The sequence below is a fragment of the Hyla sarda genome, chromosome 2 (genome assembly GCF_029499605.1).
Source record: "Hyla sarda isolate aHylSar1 chromosome 2, aHylSar1.hap1, whole genome shotgun sequence".
Lineage (NCBI taxonomy): Eukaryota > Metazoa > Chordata > Amphibia > Anura > Hylidae > Hyla > Hyla sarda.
Genome location: NC_079190.1, coordinates 250,008,906 through 250,033,566, shown reverse-complemented (window position 1 = coordinate 250,033,566; position 24,661 = coordinate 250,008,906). Strand labels below are relative to the sequence as shown.

At 44.7% G+C, this 24,661-nt stretch overlaps 1 protein-coding gene across 3 annotated transcripts in view; it reads right to left on the bottom strand.

The window, feature by feature from the left end:
* Window positions 1-1,044: 1,044 nt before the first annotated feature.
* Window positions 1,045-24,661, bottom strand: part of TMEM39B (transmembrane protein 39B) — a 44,662-nt gene continuing 21,045 nt past the window's right edge. For all 3 annotated transcript variants that reach the window (XM_056556941.1, XM_056556940.1, XM_056556942.1), the window contains 7 exons: window positions 13,299-13,518; window positions 6,241-6,324; window positions 6,005-6,159; window positions 5,448-5,769; window positions 5,119-5,306; window positions 3,946-4,066; window positions 1,045-1,364 (listed from right to left, as the gene is read on the bottom strand). In XM_056556941.1, coding sequence (XP_056412916.1) covers window positions 1,128-1,364; window positions 3,946-4,066; window positions 5,119-5,306; window positions 5,448-5,769; window positions 6,005-6,159; window positions 6,241-6,324; window positions 13,299-13,518 — 1,327 coding nt within the window. In that variant the 3' untranslated portion in view covers window positions 1,045-1,127. The remainder of the gene's footprint in view (window positions 1,365-3,945; window positions 4,067-5,118; window positions 5,307-5,447; window positions 5,770-6,004; window positions 6,160-6,240; window positions 6,325-13,298; window positions 13,519-24,661) is intronic.

Here is a 24,661-nt window from a genome sequence, read left to right as displayed (position 1 = left end):
TCATACAATAATATAATATAATATCAGGAATCAAGTTGTAACAATGGAACCTATGTACATACTATGTTTCTTGCAGATTTAAAGCTGTGCAAGTCAATATAACTACATGAGTGAACACAGCATCAAATCTGCAGCAGGCACCGTACGTGACATACCCTTAGGCTCCTTTCACACTATGAATTTTCCCGTTTACAAACTTCCGTCACATGTTCCGTCACTACAGCTGCAAAACCCGGCCGTTACAAAACCCCTGACGGCCGTGACTAAATTGCATTGCAGCCTATGGGGTTTTGTAACTGCCCGTTTGCACCCGCATATGCCCGTAATTCATTACGGGCGTTATATAGTGACGGGACATCGTGGCGGAAAAATTACTGCATGCAGTAATTTTTCCGCCACAATGTCTCGTCACTATATAACGCCCGTAATGAATTACGGGCACATGCGGGTGCAAACAGGCAGTTACAGAACCCCATAGGCTGCAATGCAATTTAGTCACGGCCGTCAGGGGTTTTGTAACGGCCGGGTTTCGCCGATATAGTGACGGAACTTCTGGCGGAAGTTCCTAAACGGAACTATTTCACAGTGTGAAAGCAGAGCGGTTCAAATGACAGTAGTGTACTGTTGTACATGCAAAAGACCAATAAATGTTGAATACCATTTCACGATGATGTAGTGCTCATTCATATTCATAGCACCAAAAATATAAATCAATAAAAGGATCGCCCCCACAGACACTACTAATAGGTAGGCCTTCCCTACCCATCCCTTACCCAACCAATGGCAACTGTGGTCCTGTGTCCCCCTCCCCTGTCCACAATATGCTGGTCTGACATTTTGTTGCTCCATTTAATGCTAAGTGCTGTCTCTGTTAACTTCATAAGGCCCACACAGCAGAATGGAGTGGCAGCACACAAGGCAGCCCCCCACCCTATTCAACCGGGGGAACACAAGATCTATTTTACAGAAAACTAAGGAGTGTTGTTCATGGGTAAACCAAGTTCTTTTCTCACTAGCTTGTAAAGGACCACCACACAGTTTCAGAGTAAAAAAATATGCTCTTGTTTTAATTACATAAGGAAACAAAGCAATTGTAACAAAAATACAGAGCTTTGGTGTAGTGAAAGTCAGTTCAGCTTCTGTTCAGAGTCTGAGACCCCTGTAAATGAATATGCTTTCCCCAGTACAATCCGGTCACGGAGCAACTTGAAAAAGGCGTAGTAATTACTGAAAAGGATGAGGGCTAAAGAAATGGTATGATGCCACTTCTCTGAAGACAAGAGCGAGTATAGCTGGTAAAATATGAGAAATCCTTCCAGTGTTGTTAGGATGTTTAGAACTCGCAGTGGGTTACTGAAGAAAAACTGGTAAAAGGGAAAAAAAAATAATGAGATTACATTACCATAATAAATTCAGACTTTCATTTGAAAGCTCACTGACTGAAATCAAAACAATTATTCAAGGAATATAAAATCAAAGTTTAAAGACCAGTTGGACTTTAATAGCCCTTTAGCTTTGCATTACATTTTTGGATTTGAAAGTCAAAACTGATCTGTCATTTATATGAGGTGACTTTTATTTTAATTTAATTTTTTTTTATAAACACAGTGTTCACCAAGTCAAAAGTGTTAAAATTGTCACCAACAGCCTAAAAGTGAAGTTCTTAGTATTTGCCCCACTGTAAACATTAATATCTTCTTAGAAATAGTTATCTTCTCCGAAACCTAAGAAGGGCTGCTTTTATATGCTAGTGATTTATTCCATAGCATTTAGTGCAGACCATCTTCTCTGTTTGCCAGTGAAGGCAAAGCAGCAGGAGAGCGCAACTGATACAGTTTGGCACACATAAACCTTCCATACATCTATAATTAAACACTCATTGTTATGCAAAACAGGGCAATGTAGAATAGAATATGTGATGCAGTCCCTTGTGAGGTTTGGCTTTTGTGCGTTTGTTTCTATATGTTTTTCTGGCGATTTTCTGCACCTTCAGATGTTTTGCATTCACTACGACATTCTCTGGTTTCTGTTCTGTTACCAGTGACCGAGCTGTGTCTATTAGGTCCAAATGGTCTAAATGGTTCTCATCTGCCAACACATTCTATGATTTAATGACTTTAGTGATTATTCTACATGTTACCTGGAAATATACTAGGAGGCAGTAGAAGTGTATATTAGGGATCGACCAATTATCGGCATGGCCGATATTATCGGCCGATATTCACGATTTTTTCCGTTATCGGTATCGGCTTCTAACCTGCCGATAATGCGCAAAACAAGGCGTGCGCACGAATCGCGGGACTTCAGTCCCGGCCCTGAACTTCAGGCTGGGACTGAAGTCCCGCAATTCATGCGCACGCCTTGTTTTGCCGTGCGGAGCAATTGCCTGACAGCTGACAGCATTGTGGAGAGGGAGCTGTCAGCTGTCCCGCTCCTCCACTCCCTTACCTTTCTCACGCTGCTTCATTCTTGCAGTGGGAGCGAGAGCTGCGGGGACGCCATCCACGGCAGGCCAGCGTGATGACATCACATCATCGCGTCGGCGCCCGGAGATCACGTCCCGGAGATAAGCTCTCACTCACAGTACAAGAACGTAGCAACATGTGAGAAAGGTGAGCACTGCTTGGGCGCTGTATGGATGGACGGGCAAATTATAAGTGAGGGGAGCAAATAAGTGAGGGGCACATATCAGGGGGGTATTATATGTGAGGAACACAGGACAGGGGGGGGGATTATATGTGGGGGCACATGACAGCCCCCCCCCCCCCTGTCATGTGCCCATATAATGCCCCCCTGACTTATAATACCCTCTGTCCTGTACCCTCACATATAATGCCCCCTGAGGGGGCAGGACATGGGGCATTATATGTGAGGGGCACTGGACAGGGGGTAATATATGTGAAGGGCACAGGACAGGGGGTATTATAAGTCAGGGGGGCATTATATGGGCACATGACAGGGGTGGGCTGTCATGTGCCGCCACATATAATCCCCCCCCGTCATGTGCCCCTCATACCCCCTGTCCTGTGACCCCCACATATAATGCCCCATGTCCTGTGTACCTCACATACAATGCCCCCATCATGTGCCCTCACATATAATGCCCCCTGACATGTGCCCCTCATATATAATGCCCCATGTCCTGTGCCCCTCACATATAATGCCCCCTGTTCTGCACCCTCAGGGGGCATTATATGTGAGGTGCACAGGACATGGGGCAATATATATGAGGGGCACAGGACAGGGGGTATTATAAGTCAGGGGGGCTTTATACAGGCAGGAGGAGAGAAGCAAGTGGCGGCAGCGGTCTCTGGCACCGCAAAAGCCACTACAGTTCATTGATTTAAAGCGCCCACTTTAAATCAATGATCTAGAAATAGACGATAATTTATACCGGAATATCGGTATAAATTATCGGCTATCGGCCTTAACCTCCACAGATTATCGGTATCGGTCCTAAAAAAATCGATATCGGTCGATCCCTACACAGACATGAGGCTAACATCCTGCTTATCTTGCTAAAGTACCAGTGCAGAAGAAATATTTCAGATCCTAACTGTGAGAGAAAGGAAGATTCACTACACCTAACCAATACATGGCTGCAGAAAGAAGTGACTGTGACCAGGCTTAGAATTTCTGTTACTACTGGTATGACTAAAAAGGAGAGCAGGCAAACCCCCATTTCCTGTCACTCTAAAAGGATGCAGAACAAGACTATGTAAGAAACAACTGTGATCTTATCACTAAAATGCCACCCACAAACTGTTCTAGAGAATTTTTGTAACATAGGAAAGTATTCATTTGACTGAAGGTACAAAATAGGATGGGCAAAACAATGTAAACAGGTCCCTATGAGCATTCATTGGATTTTTCCTCCTGTACATATGAAGCCCATTATTATTATTTCTTTTTTTTAAACAAAAGAATTTTAGTAGCAGTACTTACATGAAACCGAAAATGAGACATATCAGAAGGAACTGCCACATTATAGTGACCAACCGCTTTGTAGACATTCTTGTTGTGTTTAACCAGCACTCCCTGGGGCCACATGCACTCCTCCATCCACCTGCAAAACATGAATGAATTAATCGTTTTTTATGCTTGAGAGTTATGTTCAACTAGAAATAGTTGAACATGTTTTTTTGCACCCTCCACAGACAAAACAGTTATCTGGTTTAGATAACCACTGTGTCCAAAGCTTTCCCTGACTGTAGGCTACTTGCAGGTAGGTGGTCCTCACATTTAGCAGCTATCATGAGACAAAGTAACGACTATGCCATTGCTGCAAAAGGCTTCCGTCAGACAAACTGCATATTTTATTTGGTCCTACTTGAAAATTTTGCTGCATTTTCTCCCAAATAGCATGTATAAATATATGTATTTTTTGTTTTAGAAAAAGGGGGAAATACAAAAAGAAAAAAAAAAAAAAAAAAAAACATTATAAAGCAAAATGAAATGCACTGAAAGTATGGTGTTTTATAATTCCCCCTTGAGACCCAGCTAACAGCTGGAAATGGTGCTTTTCAGAAAAAATGAAAAAATAAAAAAGTAAAAGTAAAAAGTCATGCACTGCCAATGGCATTTTTTCTTCTCGGAAAACAGCTTTGAGTGAAACCACCATACAGTATTTACATTCAGCAGCTGCCAGCTGAACATTCAGCCAAAATGTATTTTCCCCGATTCTTCCATATACATTAGCTTAATTAACTAGTGGTCTAGCTTTCATGAGTTTTTTAAAGAGCCGAAGAGAGAAAGCCACTGCCAGTCTTCTCTGGTAGCAGCTTATCTCTAGGCAATACGAAAAGATTTGGTTACTGAAATTTAGCATGCCCAATCCTACCCTTCCCAGACATCTGTCTTGAGAAACTAGTGAGATTTAGATGACTTTTCTCTAGTGTGTAGAGAATTTACACTTTACATTTAATGCACAATTCTGCATCATTCTCCAGCTCCTCTCTGGTTGATAAAAGAGTCCTTAATGATCTGTTACTTAGAATAATATATCCTAGTAGGTCTCAACACAGGCAGTCGATGTGTTCTTCACTTCCCATTATTTTAAACCATTTTTCTTGAATTAATTTATAAAAAAAAAAAAAGTGTGCTTTAAAATATACTTACGAGTGTTGAAGCATGTTTGAGCAGAGTGCTGGGTCCACTTTCTGCCAGCAGCCAAGGTGAGCAGCTGCCTTATGCAGAAGATCACAGTACCGTGATGGGAGGAGGTGCTGGGTGAGGATAACTGAAGTGCTCAGGGAAACTTGAAGAAAGAGTTCACATGACCAACGCTTATCATAATACTGAGTGCTCTGTATAACAAATACAAAAAATAACTCTTTACAAACCACAAAACAGTGAAGTGCCTCAACAGGAAAAAAAGGGGAGGGTGGCAGTGAAAATTATTGTTACACTCTACATTTCCATGAACAAGCTATAAGAAAGTACTGTACCTTGACAAACCATACAGGCACAAATGCCACATAGTATGCAGACAGCATAGAACTAAGCAGCACTTCCCGTACACGCCAATTGAAGTCCAGCTTCAAGTAGTGCACTTCATTACGAATTAGGTCTGGAGACAGGCAGCACGCATGTGTTGGAAGGGGATCTGTGCTGGGCCTCCACATGTGCTGCAGTACTGTCAAATAATCACGACCTGCCTTATCAATAGACCCCAGATCTCCACCAACACGAGTGCTGGGCACATGAGCAAAAAGGCTTGACCGTCTGAAATCATACCCTAGGTGCAGAAATGGGATATACATTCCAAATCTAGAAATGAGAAAGAAACAACATTTTGTTTATGATACAAAAAGGACCAACATGAAAATCTACGCTGCAAAAGCCACTAGTAATATACAGTAATCCCTGGTGAGATTACCCGACAGATTCACAGACAAGTGCTCATCTGGGTCATCTGTGCCAAATTACTAAATGGAGTACAATATAGTATATTTTGCTTTATGAAATATTTACAGTATTTCTGCATTATAGAATGATTACTTACGGATAACATAAAAAAAGGAGGTTGAGGAAGGAGTGTGTTCTGAACAACAAAATTATGGAGCGACATAAACTCCATCCTGTTCCAGTTAGAACAGCAAACCGTGTAGCCACCAAGAGTAATGAGTGCGGGAGAGAAGACTTTCCTCCCTGTGAGGCCTAAACAATGAGAAATAAGCAGTTATCTGAGATCACACAGCTTTTTCCTGACTAGAATTCTAGAGTAGGTAGCCGACATACCTCGCGCACAATTGCAGCTATTAATCTTCGAGCTAGTACAATGGTTGTAAGGGTCAGCACATTAAAATCTATCAGGTGAAAGTTCTACAGCAAAAAATACAAATGATCATGTTAGAGTAAACACAAATGCCACATATACAACCAAAAACTCTGCTAAGTGTCACCCACATATGCCTAATAAACCTAATACATTACAAATGTTTATTTTATAGTAACCATTAACCCTTATAAAAATCGCACAAAACCATTGCAGATATTTAAAATATGTGTGTCTTCTCTCTGGCACCTGTCCTGTGGCTAATGGGTCTGTATACACAGTGTGAGTTAGTGTTTGTACTTGGATAGCAGTATTGGACGGCACTTTGTATTGACTTGCCTAAGGGCTGGTTCAGATTGCTGTTGTGCTGTGGTATATGGAGCTCTGCTGGCCAGTCCGTTGGAACAATGGGAATTTAGCAGGAAAATAAATAGTATATGTCCTATTTTTTTTCTCTCCTAAACTCTGGTAAAATACCGGATCCCCAACGGACCCTATTTAAGTCAATGAGCCCAATGATGTTGGTTGTGCTCTAACCTGTTTTGGGTCCATTCGGCGCAAAAAGAAAAAAAGAAAAAAAAAAAAAGAAGAAATGGACCCAGAATGGGACAGAGCAAAATGGCAATGTGAACTTCACCTTACCCATATTTGCACTTTAGTATTATATGTTTATGCATACTAACCTGGTATATACGTCTGTGTGTGGGACTGAAGCTTATGGCCTTTTACTATATATTTTTTTACATGTCATTATGGATTAAAAGGGTATTCCAGACTTCGATATCTTATCCCCTATCCAAAAGGATAGGAAATAAGATGTCTGATCGCGGGGGTCAAGCAGCGCAGCATTCTGATCTTCGTGCAGTTCCCGGCTTTCTGTGCTGGGCGCTGTTCCCAAAATGGAGACTTGACATTCATGTCTATGGGAGGGGGCGTGACAGATAGGGGATAAGATGTCTAAGGCCGGAATAGCCCTTTAAGGATGCATTTTAGATATTTGGGATGGTTCTGAGCAACTTTTCGGAGGGTCAATAGTGTTCGGCTATGTTCACATTGTTGAATGTCTGCAAAGAAAATTTCCGTACAGACATTCCACTGACAGCGAATCGCTAGAAGAACAAGCTGGCGCTAGGACCGCTTCGAAACGCATTTCCATGGGGACTCCGCAAAAAGAATAGACATGTCTATTCTTTCTGCGTACGCCGGAATCAAAATTTCCGTGCCAAACACATTTAGTACGGAAGTTCTACCATGTGAACAGTGCAGCAGAATCCCATTGATATCAATGGGACTTTGCTGCTGCGGAATATCTGTGCAGAATTCTGTGGAATTACTCATGGAAATTCCATCATGTTAACATAGGCTTAAAAGAGCATTGTCAGATTCTAAGGCTTTTTATATGTTGATCGTAGCAATACATTAACCTTTCTAATATACTTCATAAGAACATTTCCTTTTTAGAAATCATGGCTTATAAAATCATGGCTTTGTCCAAGCTGAAGCACAAGCATGGACAAAGTCTAGTAAGTGAGGGTGGGCTAGCACTGTCTGATAGGACTGAAGAGAGCACAGAGGAGTGAGCACAGAAGAGTGCCATCAGACAGAGGAGAGAGCACAGAGGAGTCCTATCAGACAGGAGAGAGCACAGAGGAGTCCTATCAGACAGGAGAGAGCATAGAGGAGTGCTATCAGACAGGAGAGAGCACCGAGGAGTACTATCAGACAGGAGAGAGCACAGAGGAGTGCTATCAGACAGGAGAGAGCACAGAGGAGTCCTATCAGACAGGAGAGAGCACAGAGGAGTCCTATCAGACAGGAGAGAGCACAGAGGAGTCCTATCAGACAGGAGAGAGCACAGAGGAGTCCTATCAGACAGAGGAGAGAGCACAGAGGAGTGCTATCAGACAGAGGAGAGAGCACAGAGGAGTGCTATCAGACAGAGGAGAGAGCACAGAGGAGTGCTATCAGACAGGAGAGAGCACAGAGGAGTGCCTTTAGACAGAGGAGAGAGCACAGGAGTGCCATCAGACAGAGGAGAGAGCACAGAGGAGTGCCATCAGACAGAGGAGAGAGCACAGAGGAGTGCTATCAGACAGAGGAGAGAGCACAGAGGAGTCCTATCAGACAGGAGAGAGCATAGAGGAGTCCTATCAGACAGAGGAGAGAGCACAGAGGAGTACTATCAGACAGAGGAGAGAGCACAGAGGAGTACTATCAGACAGAGGAGAGAGCACAGGAGTGCTATCAGACAGAGGAGAGAGCACAGAGGAGTGCTATCAGACAGGAGAGAGCACAGAGGAGTGCCTTTAGACAGAGGAGAGAGCACAGGAGTGCCATCAGACAGAGGAGAGAGCACAGAGGAGTCCTATGAGACAGGAGATGCTTGAAGAAGGATAAAAAAAACACAGGGGGCGCTCCATGATGAGGGGTATCTGCTGATGTGTGCCCTTCACCACACCACAGTGAGATACTCCCCTTGTATAGCCGTGGAATGGATGGTGCGGCGATAAGCACGGGCTGGGTCAATGGTGTTAGTTGGCTGCTGCGCTCCTACCAGTATCGGGCCCCAATAATGGAGGCAGATAGTAATGGTAAACAGATAAGGCGTAAAAAAACGGTTTTGCGGAGGCGCTGCACAACAAGAACATATAGCCAAAAACAAAGAGACCCACAATATTAATGTTATTTCAAAAAGTATAACAATCTTTATTAGACAATAAAAAACTATTTTTAAAAATTAATAAAAAGGCAGAGGATGACCTTACGCAGGAGACAACAAGTGCCAGTGGACCTGGTATGGGTAATGTAGGTATTCAGTCAAGAGCATACATAATATAAGGCTGGCGTAGCTGCATACTTATGATATCGTAACAATAGATATAATATCTAACATACATTGATGTAACATAGGGAGCAGCAATGCAATATAACAAACATAAATAGGAACCCAAGGTAGATAATACCTAAAAAAAAAGACTACCTGTCATATACCCAAAGGCCAGGAGCACCAAGCACCAACACCCCAACGCACGTTTCGCGTATGGGCTTCGTCAGGGGGCGTGTCCTGATTCCCAAAAGAGGTAAGTATATAAGGGCTAGCATGCCCAATCAGTATCCGCAGATCATGGTGATGGACACTCGTCAGGGCCAATGATGATCCAGCCGATCCATAAAGGTCAGACCGGATAGGATAAGTACAAACCGCCCAATTACCTGTAAGCCGGAAAGAGGGGGCATCTCAAGAACATGAAGCGAGGATTCGAGCAGCACAGGACAATAACTCCTTAAGGACTCAGCCCATTTTGGCCTTAAGGACTCAGACAATTTAATTTTTACGTTTTCATTTTTTCCTCCTCGCCTTCTAAAAATCATAACTCTTTTATATTTTCATCCACAGACTAGTATGAGGGCTTGTTTTTTGCGCGACCAGTTGTCCTTTGTAATGACATCACTCATATCATAAAATGTATGGCGCAACCAAAAAACACTATTTTTGTGGGGAAATTTAAACGAAAAACGCAATTTTGCTAATTTTGGAAGGTTTTGTTTTCACGCCGTACAATTTATGGTAAAAATGACATGTGTTCTTTATTCTGAGGGTCAATACGATTAAAATGATACCCATTATGAATTACTTTTATATTATTGTTGCGCTTAAAAAAAAATCACAAACTTTTTAACCAAATTAGTACGTTTATAATCCCTTTATTTTGATGACCTATAACTTTTTTATTTTTCCGTATAAGCGGCGGTATGGGGGCTCATTTTTTGCGCCATGATCTGTACTTTTTTTTGATACCACATTTGCATATAAAAAACTTTTAATACATTTTTTATAATTTTTTTTAATAAAATGTATTAAAAAAGTAGGAATTTTGTACTTTTTTAAAATTTTTTTCGTTCACGCCGTTCACCGTACGGGATCATTAACATTTTATTTTAATAGTTCGGACATTTACGCACGCGGCGATACCAAATAGGTCTATAAAAAAAGTTTTTTACGCTTTTTGGGGGTAAAATAGGAAAAAACGGACGATTTACTATTTTATTGGGGGAGGGGATTTTTCACTTTTTTTTTACTTTTACATTTTTTTTTTACACTTGAATAGTCCCCATAGGGGACTATTCATAGCAATACCATGATTGCTAATAATGATCTGTTCTATGTATAGGACATAGAACAGATCAGTATTATCGGTCATCTCCTGCTCTGGTCTGCTCGATCACAGACCAGAGCAGGAGACGCCGGGAGCCGGACGGAGGAAGGAGAGGGGACCTCTGTCCGGCGTTCTGAATGATCGGATCCCCGCAGCTGCGAGATCGCGGGCGTCGGCCATTGCCGGCGGGTCCCTGGCTGCGATCAGCAGCCGGGATCAGCCGCGCATGACACGGGCATCGCTCCGATGCCCGCGGTTATGCACAGGACGTAAATGTACGTCCTGGTGCGTTAAGTACCACCTCACCAGGACGTACATTTACCTCCTGCGTCCTTAAGGGGTTAAAATGTTTTTATTGGTATAACGGGGACAACGCGTTTCGGCATGAGCTCATGCCTTCCTCAGGTCCCCTTACAGTGCTAGAAAAATACAGACACGTATACACAAATATATAAAAAAAAATTGAAAAAAGGAAAAATTGGTAGTAACAATGGTAATGGATGAGGAAGTTTTATGTGTGGATTGTAGTACATATAAATGTTTAGACCGATAAAAAAAAAGGAATTGTGCAATACTATATGTTCTTAGTGACATTGTGGCGGAGTATTGTAGTAAAATCCGTGGGTTGAAACATGAAAAATAAAAAAAACACAGTACCCAGTGGTAATTGGGGTAGTTGGTCCCTAGGTATAAGGGGAGGGGGGGCGGGGGGGGGGAGAACCGTAAAATCACATGAAAAAATACACTTAAGAAAAACAGACAGAAGCCTTTATCATATCAAGATGTACGCATAAATGTAATAGCCCGGTTCTGTTACTTGGAGATTTTATGCGTACATCTTGATATGATAAAGCCTGTCTGTCTTTTTTCATAAGTGTATTTTCTCATATGATTTTACAGTTCTCCCCCCCCCCCCCCCCCCCCCTTCTTTTACCTAGGGACCCACTACCCCAATTACCACTGGGATACTGTGTTTTTTATTTTCAACCCACAGATTTTACTGCAATACTCCGCCACAATTTTTGTCTACATGTCATTAAGAACATCTAGTATTGCACAATTCCTTTTTTATCAGTCTAAACATTTATATGTACTACAACCCACACATAAAACTTCCTCATCCAATACCATTACTACCAATTTTTCCTTTTTTCTATTTTTTTTAAATATATTTATGTGTATACATGTGTCTATGTCTGTATTTTTCTAGCACTGTAAGTGGACCTGAGGAAGGCATGAGTTCATGCCAAAACACGTTGTCCCCGTTATACCAATAAAAACATTTTATTGTCCTGCTCGAGTCCTCGCTTCATGTTCTTGTTGTGCAGCGCCTCCACAAAAACGTTTTTTTTTTTTTTTACGCATTATCTGTCTACCATGAGACAGGAGAGAGCACAGAGGAGTGCTATCAGACAGGAGAGAGCACAAAGGAGTGCTATCAGACAGGAGAGAGCACAGAGGAGTGCTATCAGACAGGAGAGAGCACAGAGGAGTGCTATCAGACAGGAGAGAGCACAGAGGAGTGCTATCAGACAGGAGAGAGCACAGAGGAGTGCTATCAGACAGGAGAGAGCACAGAGGAGTGCTATCAGACAGGAGAGAGCACAGAGGAGTGCTATCAGACAGGAGAGAGCACAGAGGAGTGCTATCAGACAGGAGAGAGCACAGAGGAGTGCTATCAGACAGGAGAGAGCACAGAGGAGTGCTATCAGACAGGAGAGAGCACAGAGGAGTGCTATCAGACAGGAGAGAGCACAGAGGAGTGCTATCAGACAGGAGAGAGCACAGAGGAGTGCTATCAGACAGGAGAGAGCACAGAGGAGTGCTATCAGACAGGAGAGAGCACAGAGGAGTTCTATCAGACAGGAGAGAGCACAGAGGAGTTCTATCAGACAGGAGAGAGCACAGAGGAGTTCTATCAGACAGGAGAGAGCACAGAGGAGTGCTATCAGACAGGAGAGAGCACAGAGGAGTGCTATCAGACAGGAGAGAGCACAGAGGAGTGCTATCAGACAGGAGAGAGCACAGAGGAGTGCTATCAGACAGGAGAGAGCACAGAGGAGTGCTATCAGACAGGAGAGAGCACAGAGGAGTGCTATCAGACAGGAGAGAGCACAGAGGAGTGCTATCAGACAGGAGAGAGCACAGAGGAGTTCTATCAGACAGGAGAGAGCACAGAGGAGTTCTATCAGACAGGAGAGAGCACAGAGGAGTGCTAGCCCACCCTCAATTACTGGACTTTGTCCATGCCTGCTTCAGCTTGGACAAAGCCATGATTTTATAAGACAAGATTTTAATAAAAAGCAAATACAATTTTCTTATGAAGTATATTAGAAAGGTTAATGTTTTGCTAAGATATACAAAATATTAAAAGTTTTTGGATCTGACAGTGCCCATTTATATGTAGAGTGCCCTGTTTGATAAATTTTTTTTAGTGACCTGTAAAACAGAAAGGATAGTTGACAACCTTTTACTCCAAAATGACCTGCCTGTTAGCTTACCTCCCTTAATTTGGAACTACAAGCATAAATTAATTAGATTGCAAACTTCATTCTTGTGAAAATGGGTATTTATCATTTACACATACTTAAGGGTGTATTTCCGTACCAATTCCGCTTCTGATTCCTTGGGTGGTTTCTGGCTTGTGTAGATTTTGTGTGGAATTGGTGCAGAAATTCAGAAGCGCGGAATCCCATAGAAGTCTATTGGGCTTCCATTTGAGGCAGAATTCCGCCCGTGTGAATAGACCCCAAGTCACCTAAATCACACACATGCTCCCCGATAATAGACATAGGGCAGCACCTCTAATATAAAAGTAACATATAGCCAAATTGCTTCTTTTTACTGAAGTACCGACTACTCACCAGGGAAGTATGTGATGGTGGGTGGGATGGTGGATACCACCAAACAGTCTTGTAGATGTTGATGTAGTGCACAAACAAGGCAATCAGGTGACACAGAAATAGCTGCAGCTCAAAGACTAGATGGCGGTCTGCAGGTAGTTCAGGGATTTTGCAATGTCGCAAGGGTACTACTGTCTGTGCTGCAAGAGGGGGACTTGACAATCCTGTATTGGAACTACTTCTGTATTAAAGAAAAAAAAAACTGCATTGGCAAGTAGAAGCTGATCTAGAACACAATGTGAAAGGATTGTTTGAATGTTCCATTATTTAAATCAAGTTTTTAGGTAAACCATATCTCAATAATTCACTCATTAGGATACATATACAAAAAGGAGATTTTTTTAATACTTGCTGTAAAACTTCAGTTTTTCTGAGGATCCATTGGGGGACACCGAATCCGTGGGTATATCTTGTTGCCACTAGGAGGCTGACACTAGGCTTAGTAAAAAAATAAATAAAATACCCCGCCCACTGACTCTGAGCTTATCAGTTTAGTCCCAAAGCAGTAGGAGGAAGCTCACAACAAACAACAAAAATGCAAAGAAGGCCCAGCCAAAAATGAAAAACAACAACAACCGAAACTACCCACAGACAGGAATTCGGCCACCAAGACAACAAACTAAGAATCAACAGGTGGGTGCGGTGTCCCCCAATGGATCCTCCGATTAAGATTTTACAGTAAGTATAAAAAAATCTCCTTTTCTCTATCGGCTCCATTGGGGGACACAGGAACCATTGGACGTACCAAAGCAGTCCCCGGGATAGGAAAACAAAACCCAATCAGAATTCAGGCGGATGGCAAAGCCACCGCCACCTGCAACAACTTACGCCCCAAACTGGCGTTAGCAGACGCAGAAGTGTGCACCTGGTAAAACTTGTGGCCGCCTTACAGACTTGCAGGGCCTAAGCCCTATTGAAAACTGCCCAAGAGGCTCCAACAGAGCGAGTGGAATGAGCCATAACCCGGAAAGGGGGAACCTTCCCCTTAGAACGATAGGCCACTGAAATGGCAGACCGGGAGGTTAATCCACAGAGCTCTGACCACATCCAAGTTGTGATGGGAGCGCTCCTTAAGGTGAGATGGGGCTTGGAAGAAAGAGGGGAGGACAATATCCTCATTCAGATGAAATGAGGAGACCACCTTTGGCTGAAAAGAAGGCATCGGCCGAAGCACAGCCTTGTCCTGGTGAAGGACCAGAAAGGGGGGGGGGTCGGCAAGAGAGCTGCCAATTCCAACACCCGCCGGATGGAAGTCATAGCAATGAGGATGGACACCTTCCAAGAAAGAAAGCGGAGAGAGATCTCACGATGAGGCTCAAATGGGGCGACCTGTAAGGCGCCGAGAACCAGATTCAGATCCCAAGGTAGAGTGGGAGACCTGTAGGGTGGAATCTCCTGCACCACCCCTTGAAGGAAAGTGCGCACATGAGAATCAGAAACCAGAGGGCGCTGAAATAGAATAGAGAGCACTGACACCTATCCCTTGAGAGAACTCCGTGCCAAACGCATTTCCAGCCCTGACTGCAGAAAGGAAAGGAGATTTGGCAAGGAAAATTTGACAGGAGATAGAGAATGGGCCTCGCACCACAGAAAATAGGCCCGCCAAGTTCTGTGATAAATCCTGGCGGAGGATAGTTTAACCCCTTAAGGACCGGGGGTTTTCCGTTTTTGCATTTTCTTTTTTTGCTCCTTGCCTTTAAAAAATCATAACTCTTTCAATTTTGCACCTAAAAATCCATATGATGGCTTATTTTTTGTGCCACCAATTCTACTTTGTAATGACGTCAGTCATTTTGCCCAAAAATCTACGGTAACACGGGAAAAAAAAAATCATTGTGCGACAAAATTGGAAAAAAAAACGCAGTTTTGTAAATTTAGGGGGCTTCCGTTTCTACGTAGTACATTTTTGGTAAAAATGACACCATATCTTTATTCTGTAGGTCCATACGATTAAAATGATACCCTACTTATATAGGTTTGATTTTGTCGGACTTCTGGAAAAAATCATAACTACATGCAGGAAAATACGTTTAAAATTGTCATCTTCTGACCCCTATAACTTTATTTTTCCGTGTATGAGGGCTCATTTTTTGGGCCGTGATCTGAAGTTTTTAACGTTACCATTTTTGCATTGATAGGACTTGTTGATCGCTTTTTATTCATTTTTAAATTATATAAAAAGTGACCAAAAATGCACTATTTTGGACTTTGGAATTTTTTTGCGCGCACGCCATTGAGCGAGCGGTTTAATTAATGATATATTTTTATAATTCGGACATTTCCGCACGCGGTGATACCATATATGTTTATTTTTATTTACACTTTTTTTTTTTTATTGGAAAAGGGGGGTGATTCAAACTTTTAATAGGGGAGGAGTTAAATGATCTTTATTCACTTTTTTTTTTTGCAGTGTTATAGGTCCCATAGGGCCTATAACACTGCACACACTGATCATCATTGATCACTGGTTTCTCATAAGAAACCAGTGATCAACGATTCTGCCGCATGACTGCTCATGCCTGGATCTCAGGCACTGAGCAGTCATTCGGTGATCGGACAGCGAGGAGGCAGGTAGGGGCCCTCCCGCTGTCCTGTCAGCTGTTCGGGATGCCGCGATTAGCCGCGGCTATCCCGAACAGCCCGACTGAGCTAGCCGGCCACTTTCACTTTCAGCCGCGCGGCTCAGCTCTGAGCGCGCAGCTAAAGGGTTAATAGCGCGCGGCGCCGCGATCGGCGCTGCGCGCTATTAGAGGCGGGTCCCGGCTTCACTATGACGCCGGGCCCGCCGTGATATGACGCGGGGTTACTGTGTAACCCTGCGTTATATCAGGAGAGCAGGACCAAGGGCGTACCTGTACGCCCTTTGTCCTTAAGGGGTTAAGCATCCTTAAGGATGGTGCGAATGACTCAGAGGGAAAACCCACGAGCCCTTAGCACCGCGGTCTCAACAGCCACGCAGTCAAACGCAGCAGAAGTGAATTGGGGTGGCAAAGAGGACCTTGAGAGAGCAGGTCGGGCCGATCCGGAATCCGAAAGGGAACGTCCGTTACGAGACGCACCACGTCGGCGAACCAGGAATGACGGGGCCAATCCGGTGCCACAAGAATCTCTGGGATGTCTTCCACCTTGAGCTTCCTCATCACCCTGGGCAAGAGGGGAAGCGGAGGAAAGAGGTAAGGAAGGGTGAACTGAGACCAGGGAATGACCAACACGTCTACTGCTAGAGCCAGAGGTTCGCAGGATTTTGCCATGAAGGTTGGCACCTGCCGGTTTAGTCGGGACGCAAAAAAGGTCCACGTCTGGAGTTCCCCATCGGTCGCAAATTGCTGCAAACACCTCCAGGAGGAGAGGCGACTCCCCCGGGTTGGGAGAGGAGCGACTGAGAGTCCGCCTCCCAATTGTCCACTCCCAGAATGTGGATTGCCGACAAGGAGGGAATCTGGCACTCGGCCCAGACAAGAATCTTTGACACCTCCGTCATTGAAGCGGGTTCCCCCTGGCTATTGATATAAGCCACTGCTGTGGCATTGTCTGTCTGAATGCAAACAGGACGGCCCTGGAGAAATACCTCCCAGTGAAGGAGACAAAGAAAGATGGCCCGCAAATCCAGGACATTGATGGGAAGCAGAGCTTCCTGAGGAGACCAGCAGCCTTGTACTGTCCGGTCCTGAAAGACACCCCGCTCCCCGGCCGAGGAGACTCGCATCGGTCGTTAAGACCTGCCAACTCAGAGGGAGAAATGAGCATCCCTCTCGAAGGAGAGGAGAGCGGAGCCAACAAAGGAGCGACCAACGAGTCGCAGAGGGGAGACTGATCCGACAGTGAAGGAATCGTGGAGACTTGTCCCACAGAGACACGATGGCCCATTGAAGAGGGCAACATCAAAACTGAGCAAAGGGGACAGCTTCTATGGATGCCACCATCCTGCCCAAGACTTTCATGCACAAACAGCTGGGCACCGGAGCTGGGCGACACAGCAAGCGGATCCCGGACAGAAGAGCCGGTCACCTCTCTGGGGGAAGACCCGGGCCTTCTGTGTCGTATCGGAGTCCCAGGAAGATCAGGGTTCGAGAGGGAGAAAGGTTGGATTTCTCCCTGTTGATCAACCACCCGAAACTGGTTAGAGTCTGAAGAGTGATGTGAAGACTTTCCCTGTTTTGGGCTAAGGACGGAGCTTTTATCAAAAGGTCGTCCAGATGAGGAAGTACCGACACTCCCCGGGAGCAGAGGAGGGCAATTACAGCCGCCAGGACCTTGGTAAAAACCCTGGGGGCCGTTGCAAGTCCAAAGGGTAGGGTCACAAACTGAAAATACCCCACCGGAACTGCGAATCGCAGAAATAGTTGGTGTGATGGAAAAATAGGAATGTGGAGGTATACCCACAGAGGACAGGAATTCGCCTTGGTCCATGGAAGCAACAACCAAATGGAGAGATTCAGATCGCGGTTTGGACAAACAGTTCGGCCTTTTTTGGGGAACGACAAACAGATTTGAATAGAAGCCTTAAATATAGGAGTCTTCCGCGACTGTGCAGACGCCGGCTTGCCCTGGCGACCCGAGCCAAAAGGTATGAAAAGACCGAAAGGAAGAGGCCTTGCGGCGAGGATCAGAGCAGTGCACCCTGTTTTGAGGGAGCAGAGAGCTCTTACCACCTGAAGCCTCGGAGCTAATTTCGTCCAGTCGCCTCCCAAAAAGACGTCCGCCAGTAAATGGCATCTCTGTAAGCGATTTCTTGGAAGCCACGTCGGCATTCTAGGCCTTCAACCACATGGAGCGGCGGATAACAACCAAGTTGCACGAAGCAGATGCTGCACAGCGTGCAGATTCCAGGGCAGCTTGACATAGATAAGCCAGCGTTGGAGATCTGAAAAGCTAAGTCCACCAGATCGTCTGGAGGAGCCCCGGATAAAAACGCCTTGGCGAGGCCGAAAGGCCCAGGCCAATAGGGCTTTAGAGACCCAAGTTGCAGCAAAAGCCAGAAGTAAAGACGAGCCAACCTCCTCAAATGCGTATTTCGCCAAATTCTCAATCAGCCTGTCCACGGGGTCCTTGAAAGAAGCCACATCAGGCAGAGGAAGGGTAGTGGATTTTGATAGGCGAGAGACTGGAGAATCCACACTAAAGGCGGTCCATTTGGAGACCAGGTCCTGTGTAAACGGAAACATAGCCTTCAGACGTTTGGACCCCTGGAAGCGCTTCTCTGGGTGCTTCCAGGCAGTTTCCAGCAAGTCGTCAAACTCCTTATGAGAATTGAAGACCTTGGGAGAGCGGTGAGTGTGGTGGAAGGAGACTTCTGGAGCTGGGTCCGAAGTTCCAGGGTCCTGTAAGTAAAAGGTGTCCCTAACAGCGGACACCAAACTGTCCACCATGTCAGACATGGATGACAGCTCTTCGGAGTCTGAATGCGGATGCGAGTCAGAATCCACTAGTTCCCCTGGAGACCGGGAACGAGTAGGAGGCGGCTCCAGATCTAGGGACATCATCCTGGCTGTGCAGGCCGGAGATCGGGAACGGTCTCTGGGAGGGACGACTGTGGGAGTGGGGACGCAGCCTAGAAGAGGGAGAAAGGGAGCGGGAGGGGTTAGAAGACCGCCTTTCAGGAGAGGAGTCAGAGTAAATTACATTAGGATGCCTGTGAGAGTGTCGGCGGCCCGAGGATGCTGAACTAGTCTCCCTGGAGTGAGGTTGCAAGGAGGAATACTTCAAGGCAGTAGCCACCTCTCTGGAAACCTGTGCCAGATCAGAGATAGTCAAAGTGAAAAAATCCAAACCGGAGGGGGGGGGGGGGGGGGGGGGGTCAGAGACCACATGCCCAAGGGAGCTGTCCTGGGCAGAGGGGTTTGGACGTGAGGTGGAGCAGGCAGAACAGGTGGGCACTGCCGAACCACTTGGCAATTTAGATTTACAGCCTGTGCAAGCATAGTAAGTGACTAGGACGACCGCCTGTCAGAGGGTTCGGAGCTGGGATCGGACATTTGGCAAATAGAGAAGTCAGCTATCCCAGAGACAAAAAGAAAAAGGGACAAGTTCCTCCAGGCTCCTGTGTCCTGAAGGTGGAGTCCCTTGTGGGGGTGCAGCGACCGCCAGGGCCAGCTTGCAGCTACCAGGAGCAGCATGCCGCAACCCACAGGAGTAGCAGGCAAGCCCAGTCAGAGCATACAATAAGCCCCACAGAAAGAAAGAAGAGGACACCGGCATCGGAGCTGAAGAGGAGACTGCGTTCAAAAATGTGACTACGTCCCTAAGAAGCTCTCCTATAAGCGAGATCGGGCTAGAGGGAGGAGTTAAGTGACACCCGCAGCACACACTACAACGGGAGAGGTTGTGAATGGCGCTGACAGGGGATTGGGTGGGCGCAAATAGAGAGGCAGAGCTACCCGCCGGAGTGTAATAGGCCAAAGCCGCGGGGCTAAATTAATTATGCCAGCTGGTCGGGCCTTACCCCGGCACCTCTCCAGAAAAGCACAGAAATCAAAGGGAGCTCTGGAAGATGCCGGAGCACCACTTGCCAAAGCTGCTAAGCGCGCATAGCCGCACGAGAGTATCGGGGAGCGGAGCTATTGCTGGAGCGGACCAGGCCGAAATCGCGGGCTAAATTAATGGTGACAGCTGGTCGGGCCTCCGCTCCTCTTGCGGCCCGCTGGGGCACCCCCTAAAACAGGACGGAGACCACAGTGGTCTCCGGAGGGCAAGGGGAAAGGGCCAAAATCACAACCAGATAAAGGGACACCGCCTAGCCTGTCAAACAAGCAACAGGAAAAGCATGAAGGGCAGAGGGCTGAAATATGCCAGACCCGGGGACATGCCTGGCCTCCAAGAAACTGACGGAGTTCTTCTAAGGTTATGCTTATACTCACCCCTGATGTCTGCAGCCAGCCTGGTGCCACCTGCATCATACCAGGCTGCAAAAGCGGGGTGAGCAGGGGCAAGAGGGGCCTGGACCCAAGGCACAACCCTCAATGCTGGTCGGTGGTGGGAAAGGGTTAACGATTCATACACTATGAACCGTGCCCTTTAGTCGCAAGGGGGGGGGGGGGGGGGGAATCAGGTTGCGCCATGCTCCTATCGCCCCCAACCTAGAAAAATAATAAGGGAGAAAAAACTAAATGTTCTAAACTAGAAAACACAAAACTAGGAAACACAAAAAGAAGACCACTGACTCTGATTAGCTCAGAGTCAGTGGGCGGAGTATATCCTGTCAGGAGGGGCCGACCTCTTTTTTTTATTAAGCCTAGTGTCAGCCTCCTAGTGGCAACAAGATATACCCATGGTTCCTGTGTCATCCAATGAAGCCCATCGAGAAATAACATTTTCAGAAAACAATTGATACCCATCCCTACCAAGTCTGCACTTGTTTCTGCTTAAAAGGACTACGTCACTATGGTCGTATCTTCTTTTACCCACAACCCCAAGGAACTCGAACACCTCTAATTCCCTTCTCCATCCCCTGCTGCCACCCCCTACATCTCTCATCACAGTAGAAGACTTTGCCATATACTTCAAACACAAGGCTGACTATATTTGAGAAAGCTTTAACCCGCAGTCCCCTTGACCCATCTTCCCTCATAACTCACATCTCTACCACTTCACGATTACCCATAACAACCTCTCCAAATAACATCTCACTACCTGTGCACTTGACTCAATCCCATCCCACCTTATCGCCAACCTCCTTCTTCCCAACTCTAACTTATCTCTTTAATCCATGACTTGCACATTTCCTTTATCATTTAAACATGTAACCATTACACCCATCCTGAAATGCCATCCCTCGACCAGTCCTCATTGTTCAGCTCCCACGACCTTTCTTCTATCCTTAACCTCAAAATTTCCTCCTCATCCAACTCACTCTTTGACCACCTTCAATCTGGTTTCCGTCCTCCCCACTCTACCAAAATGTCCTCACAATGGTGGCCACAGGTCTACTAACTGCCAAAGCCTCACACCAATATACTCTGTTCTTCTCTTTGACCTTTCCTCTGCCTTTGACACCATAGACCACTCCCTCCTGCTACAAACTCTCTCATCCCTAGAGATCACAAATTTGGACCTCTCCTAGATCTTCTCATACCTTTCCAACTGTACATTCAGCAATATGGAGAAACCAGCATTCATTATCTTCCCCATCTTGCTCCACCTACCGGATCTATCAATTAGTCAATGGCTACACTCCCTCCCCAGTCCCACAAGTCCAATGCCTTAGGGTATCCTATTCTCCTCTCTTTCAAAACCAACATTCAGACCTTTACCACCTCAAAAACATTTCTTGAAACCGCTTATTTCTCAACTTTGACTCAACTAAACTATTGGTATATACCCTTATCATATTCTCCTTGAACTACTGCAACATCCTCCTCTGTGGCCTTCTGTCAAACACTCTTACCCCACTCCAATCCATCCTCAACTCTGCTGCCTGACTGATCAACCACTTCACTTTGGCAATCCCTTCACTGGCTACCCACTGCCTAGCGAATTCAGTTTAAACCAGTTTCCCAAACAAGGAGCCTCCAGCATGCCAAGGCAGCTTGGCTGTGAGGAAGTCTGGGAATTGTAGTTTAGGAACAGGTGGAGACTTACTGTTTGGGAAACACGGGTTTAAACTGTTAATTACATGGCTCCAAGATTTCGCTCATGCTTCCCCAATACAATGGAACTCGTTACTCCAACATATCAGTCTCTCACCCACCATCAAGACCTTCAAAAGTAACCTGAAAACCCATCTCTTCATAGCAGTATACAATAACCCTGCTGCCACTATATTGCCACCTTAAAAAAATATATAAATATATATATTTATTTATATAATTTTTTTTTTCCTCCAAACAGTGAATTTGCAATTTGAAGTTCCACTTTGTTCCATCTGCTCACTCATTGAACACTTCACTTTCTTAGAAGAACTGTCTAAAAGAAAAAACAAAGGCTCTTCATCGTGAAAAATCACCAACACACAAGGAAAGGGAGGTGATGAGAACAGCTTACACAATTCAGTTGTGTAGCCACAATTACAACGTATCCCTGCCGTATGCAATTCATTTCAATGAGCCGGCCGGAGTGAGACGCTGACTCCAGTCGGCTCATTTTTGCCACGTATGCGGTTTTCAATCTGACCTCAAAACGTGGTCGACTACGGCAGGGATACGGGAGCGCAAGGTTTTAGCTCCCCCCAGCCGTTTGGGGCCCCGTATTGGTAAAAACGTGATGTGAACCCAGCCTAAGCCTGATTAAGCTGCGCATGCACAGCAAAACGCGTTGCATGTTGGTCAATAAAGAAATATGTTTTATTTTATGGAAGTCCTGATCCTGTTCAGCGCCGTTTGATTCCTGGTTCCCCCTGAAGTGTGTTTTGCTGCTATATATATATATATATATATATTTTAGAAGGACTGTGGAACATCCAGGTACTTTTTTTTTGGGGTGGGGGTGGGGGGGGTGGGATGGGTTTACAACTATGCATAGTTTAGTTAGATTGTGTTTGCCATAATAGTGACAAAATTGGTCTAATCAAATTGACACACACAATAAAGATAACATGTCATTATTACTTTAAAGTGTACTGCGCAAAAACAGACCCTCCCCAAAAAGTTGCAAAATGATGGTTTTCTTTTTAATTGCACTTCCACACGCAAAAAAATAAAAAAATAGTTTTAGTTTCACTGTACATTTGATGATAAAAAGAAAGGACAATTACAAAGTCATTATAAAGTATGATTGGTTGCACAAAAAACAGCCCTCATATGAGTCTGCAGATATAAAAATAAAGAGTTCTAGCTCATAAAAGACTAGGAGAAAAAAAATGAAACCGCAAAAACAAAAAGTGGCCGTGTCTATAAGGTCAAAATGGGCAGTGTCCTTAAGCTTAAGGGGTAGAGATAAGACCTGCATTTAGAGTAGAATGCCGATAGATTTCAGTGCAGAATTCTATAGTGTGAACCTTGTAGTGGGCCTTGCAGTACTTCCATACTTGTATGTAGGAGGATGGCAATAAAGTAATTATGATAGAAAGTATAATAGGCAAGTTAGACTGCAAGTTAGACTTCTTACAAGTTAGCTGTAAGAAGCCAAAAATTAGAAATAAGGATAAGGAAAGAGATGCCGGGACTGCACAAAGATCCTTTTCATTACAACATAATTACCGTATATTAGGTATTTAAATTTGTAGACTACAAAAACAATAAAAAAATTATTTGGCTTCTAATGTTTCCTGTTTGGAGCCAAAGACACCTAGGTGAATATCTTTCCTTAACCTCTTAAGGACGGACCCATTTTTTTTATCTTCATGACCAGGCTTTATTTTTTACATTGACGTACGTCTCTTTAAATGCTAATAACTTTAGAACGCTTTTTCCGACTGGAGCAATTCTGAGAGTTTTATCGTGATATATTGTACTTTATATAAGTGGTACATTTTTGTTGACATGCATTTTTTGTGAAAAACTCAAATATTGTGAAAAACTGAAAACATTTCTGGCTTTTTTTAAATTATTTTTTTCACTGTGCGGTAAAAGTGATATTCTATTTATTCTGTCGGTCAGTACGATTATAGAGATACCCATTTTATAGCTTTCTCTGTTCTTTTTCCTTTTCTGAGCAAAATTATTTTTCTCCCTTTTTTTGTGTTCTCATTCTGACAGCTGCAATTTATTTATTTTTCATCCGAAGCCATTGAGTTAGGGTTTATTTTTTGCGGGACCAGCGGTACTTTTTATTAATATAGTTTTTGCAATACATGCTATCTTTTGATCTTTATTCCGCTATTTTGTTGTTTTTTTTCGGCGTTCACCGTGTGGGATAATTTACACTATAGCTTTATAGTATATGTCATTAGGGACATTGAATTACCTAGTATGTATATGATTTGTGCTTTTTTTTTTCATATAATACAGGGCTTTTATTGAGAAAGGGGCATTTTTAAATTTTTTTCCCCATTTCATACTTTTATTGAAGACCTTTTATTAATTTAGTTCACTTTTTACAGGTTATAACATGCAGCAATACATGTGTACTGCAGCACAGTATGACCTGATGAGCTGCACACACTACAGCCTATGCGATCCAGCCTGTGGCTGTATCTCCCAGGCTGATCTGGCCTCCTGCTGCCATAGCAACCAACTGTGACCCGCGATCGTATCACGGCGCCATCGTTGGTGAACAAGGGGAAAACCTTTGCCCTGTCAACACCATAGATGCCGTGATCAGGAATGATCACGGCATCATTGGGTTAATGCTGCCGGGACCAGTGCGACCGCGGCCCCGACAGCTGCGGCGGGACCCCGGCTGTGATTGACAGCCGGGTCCCGCCGCCGATCTACTGAGCTGCACGCAGC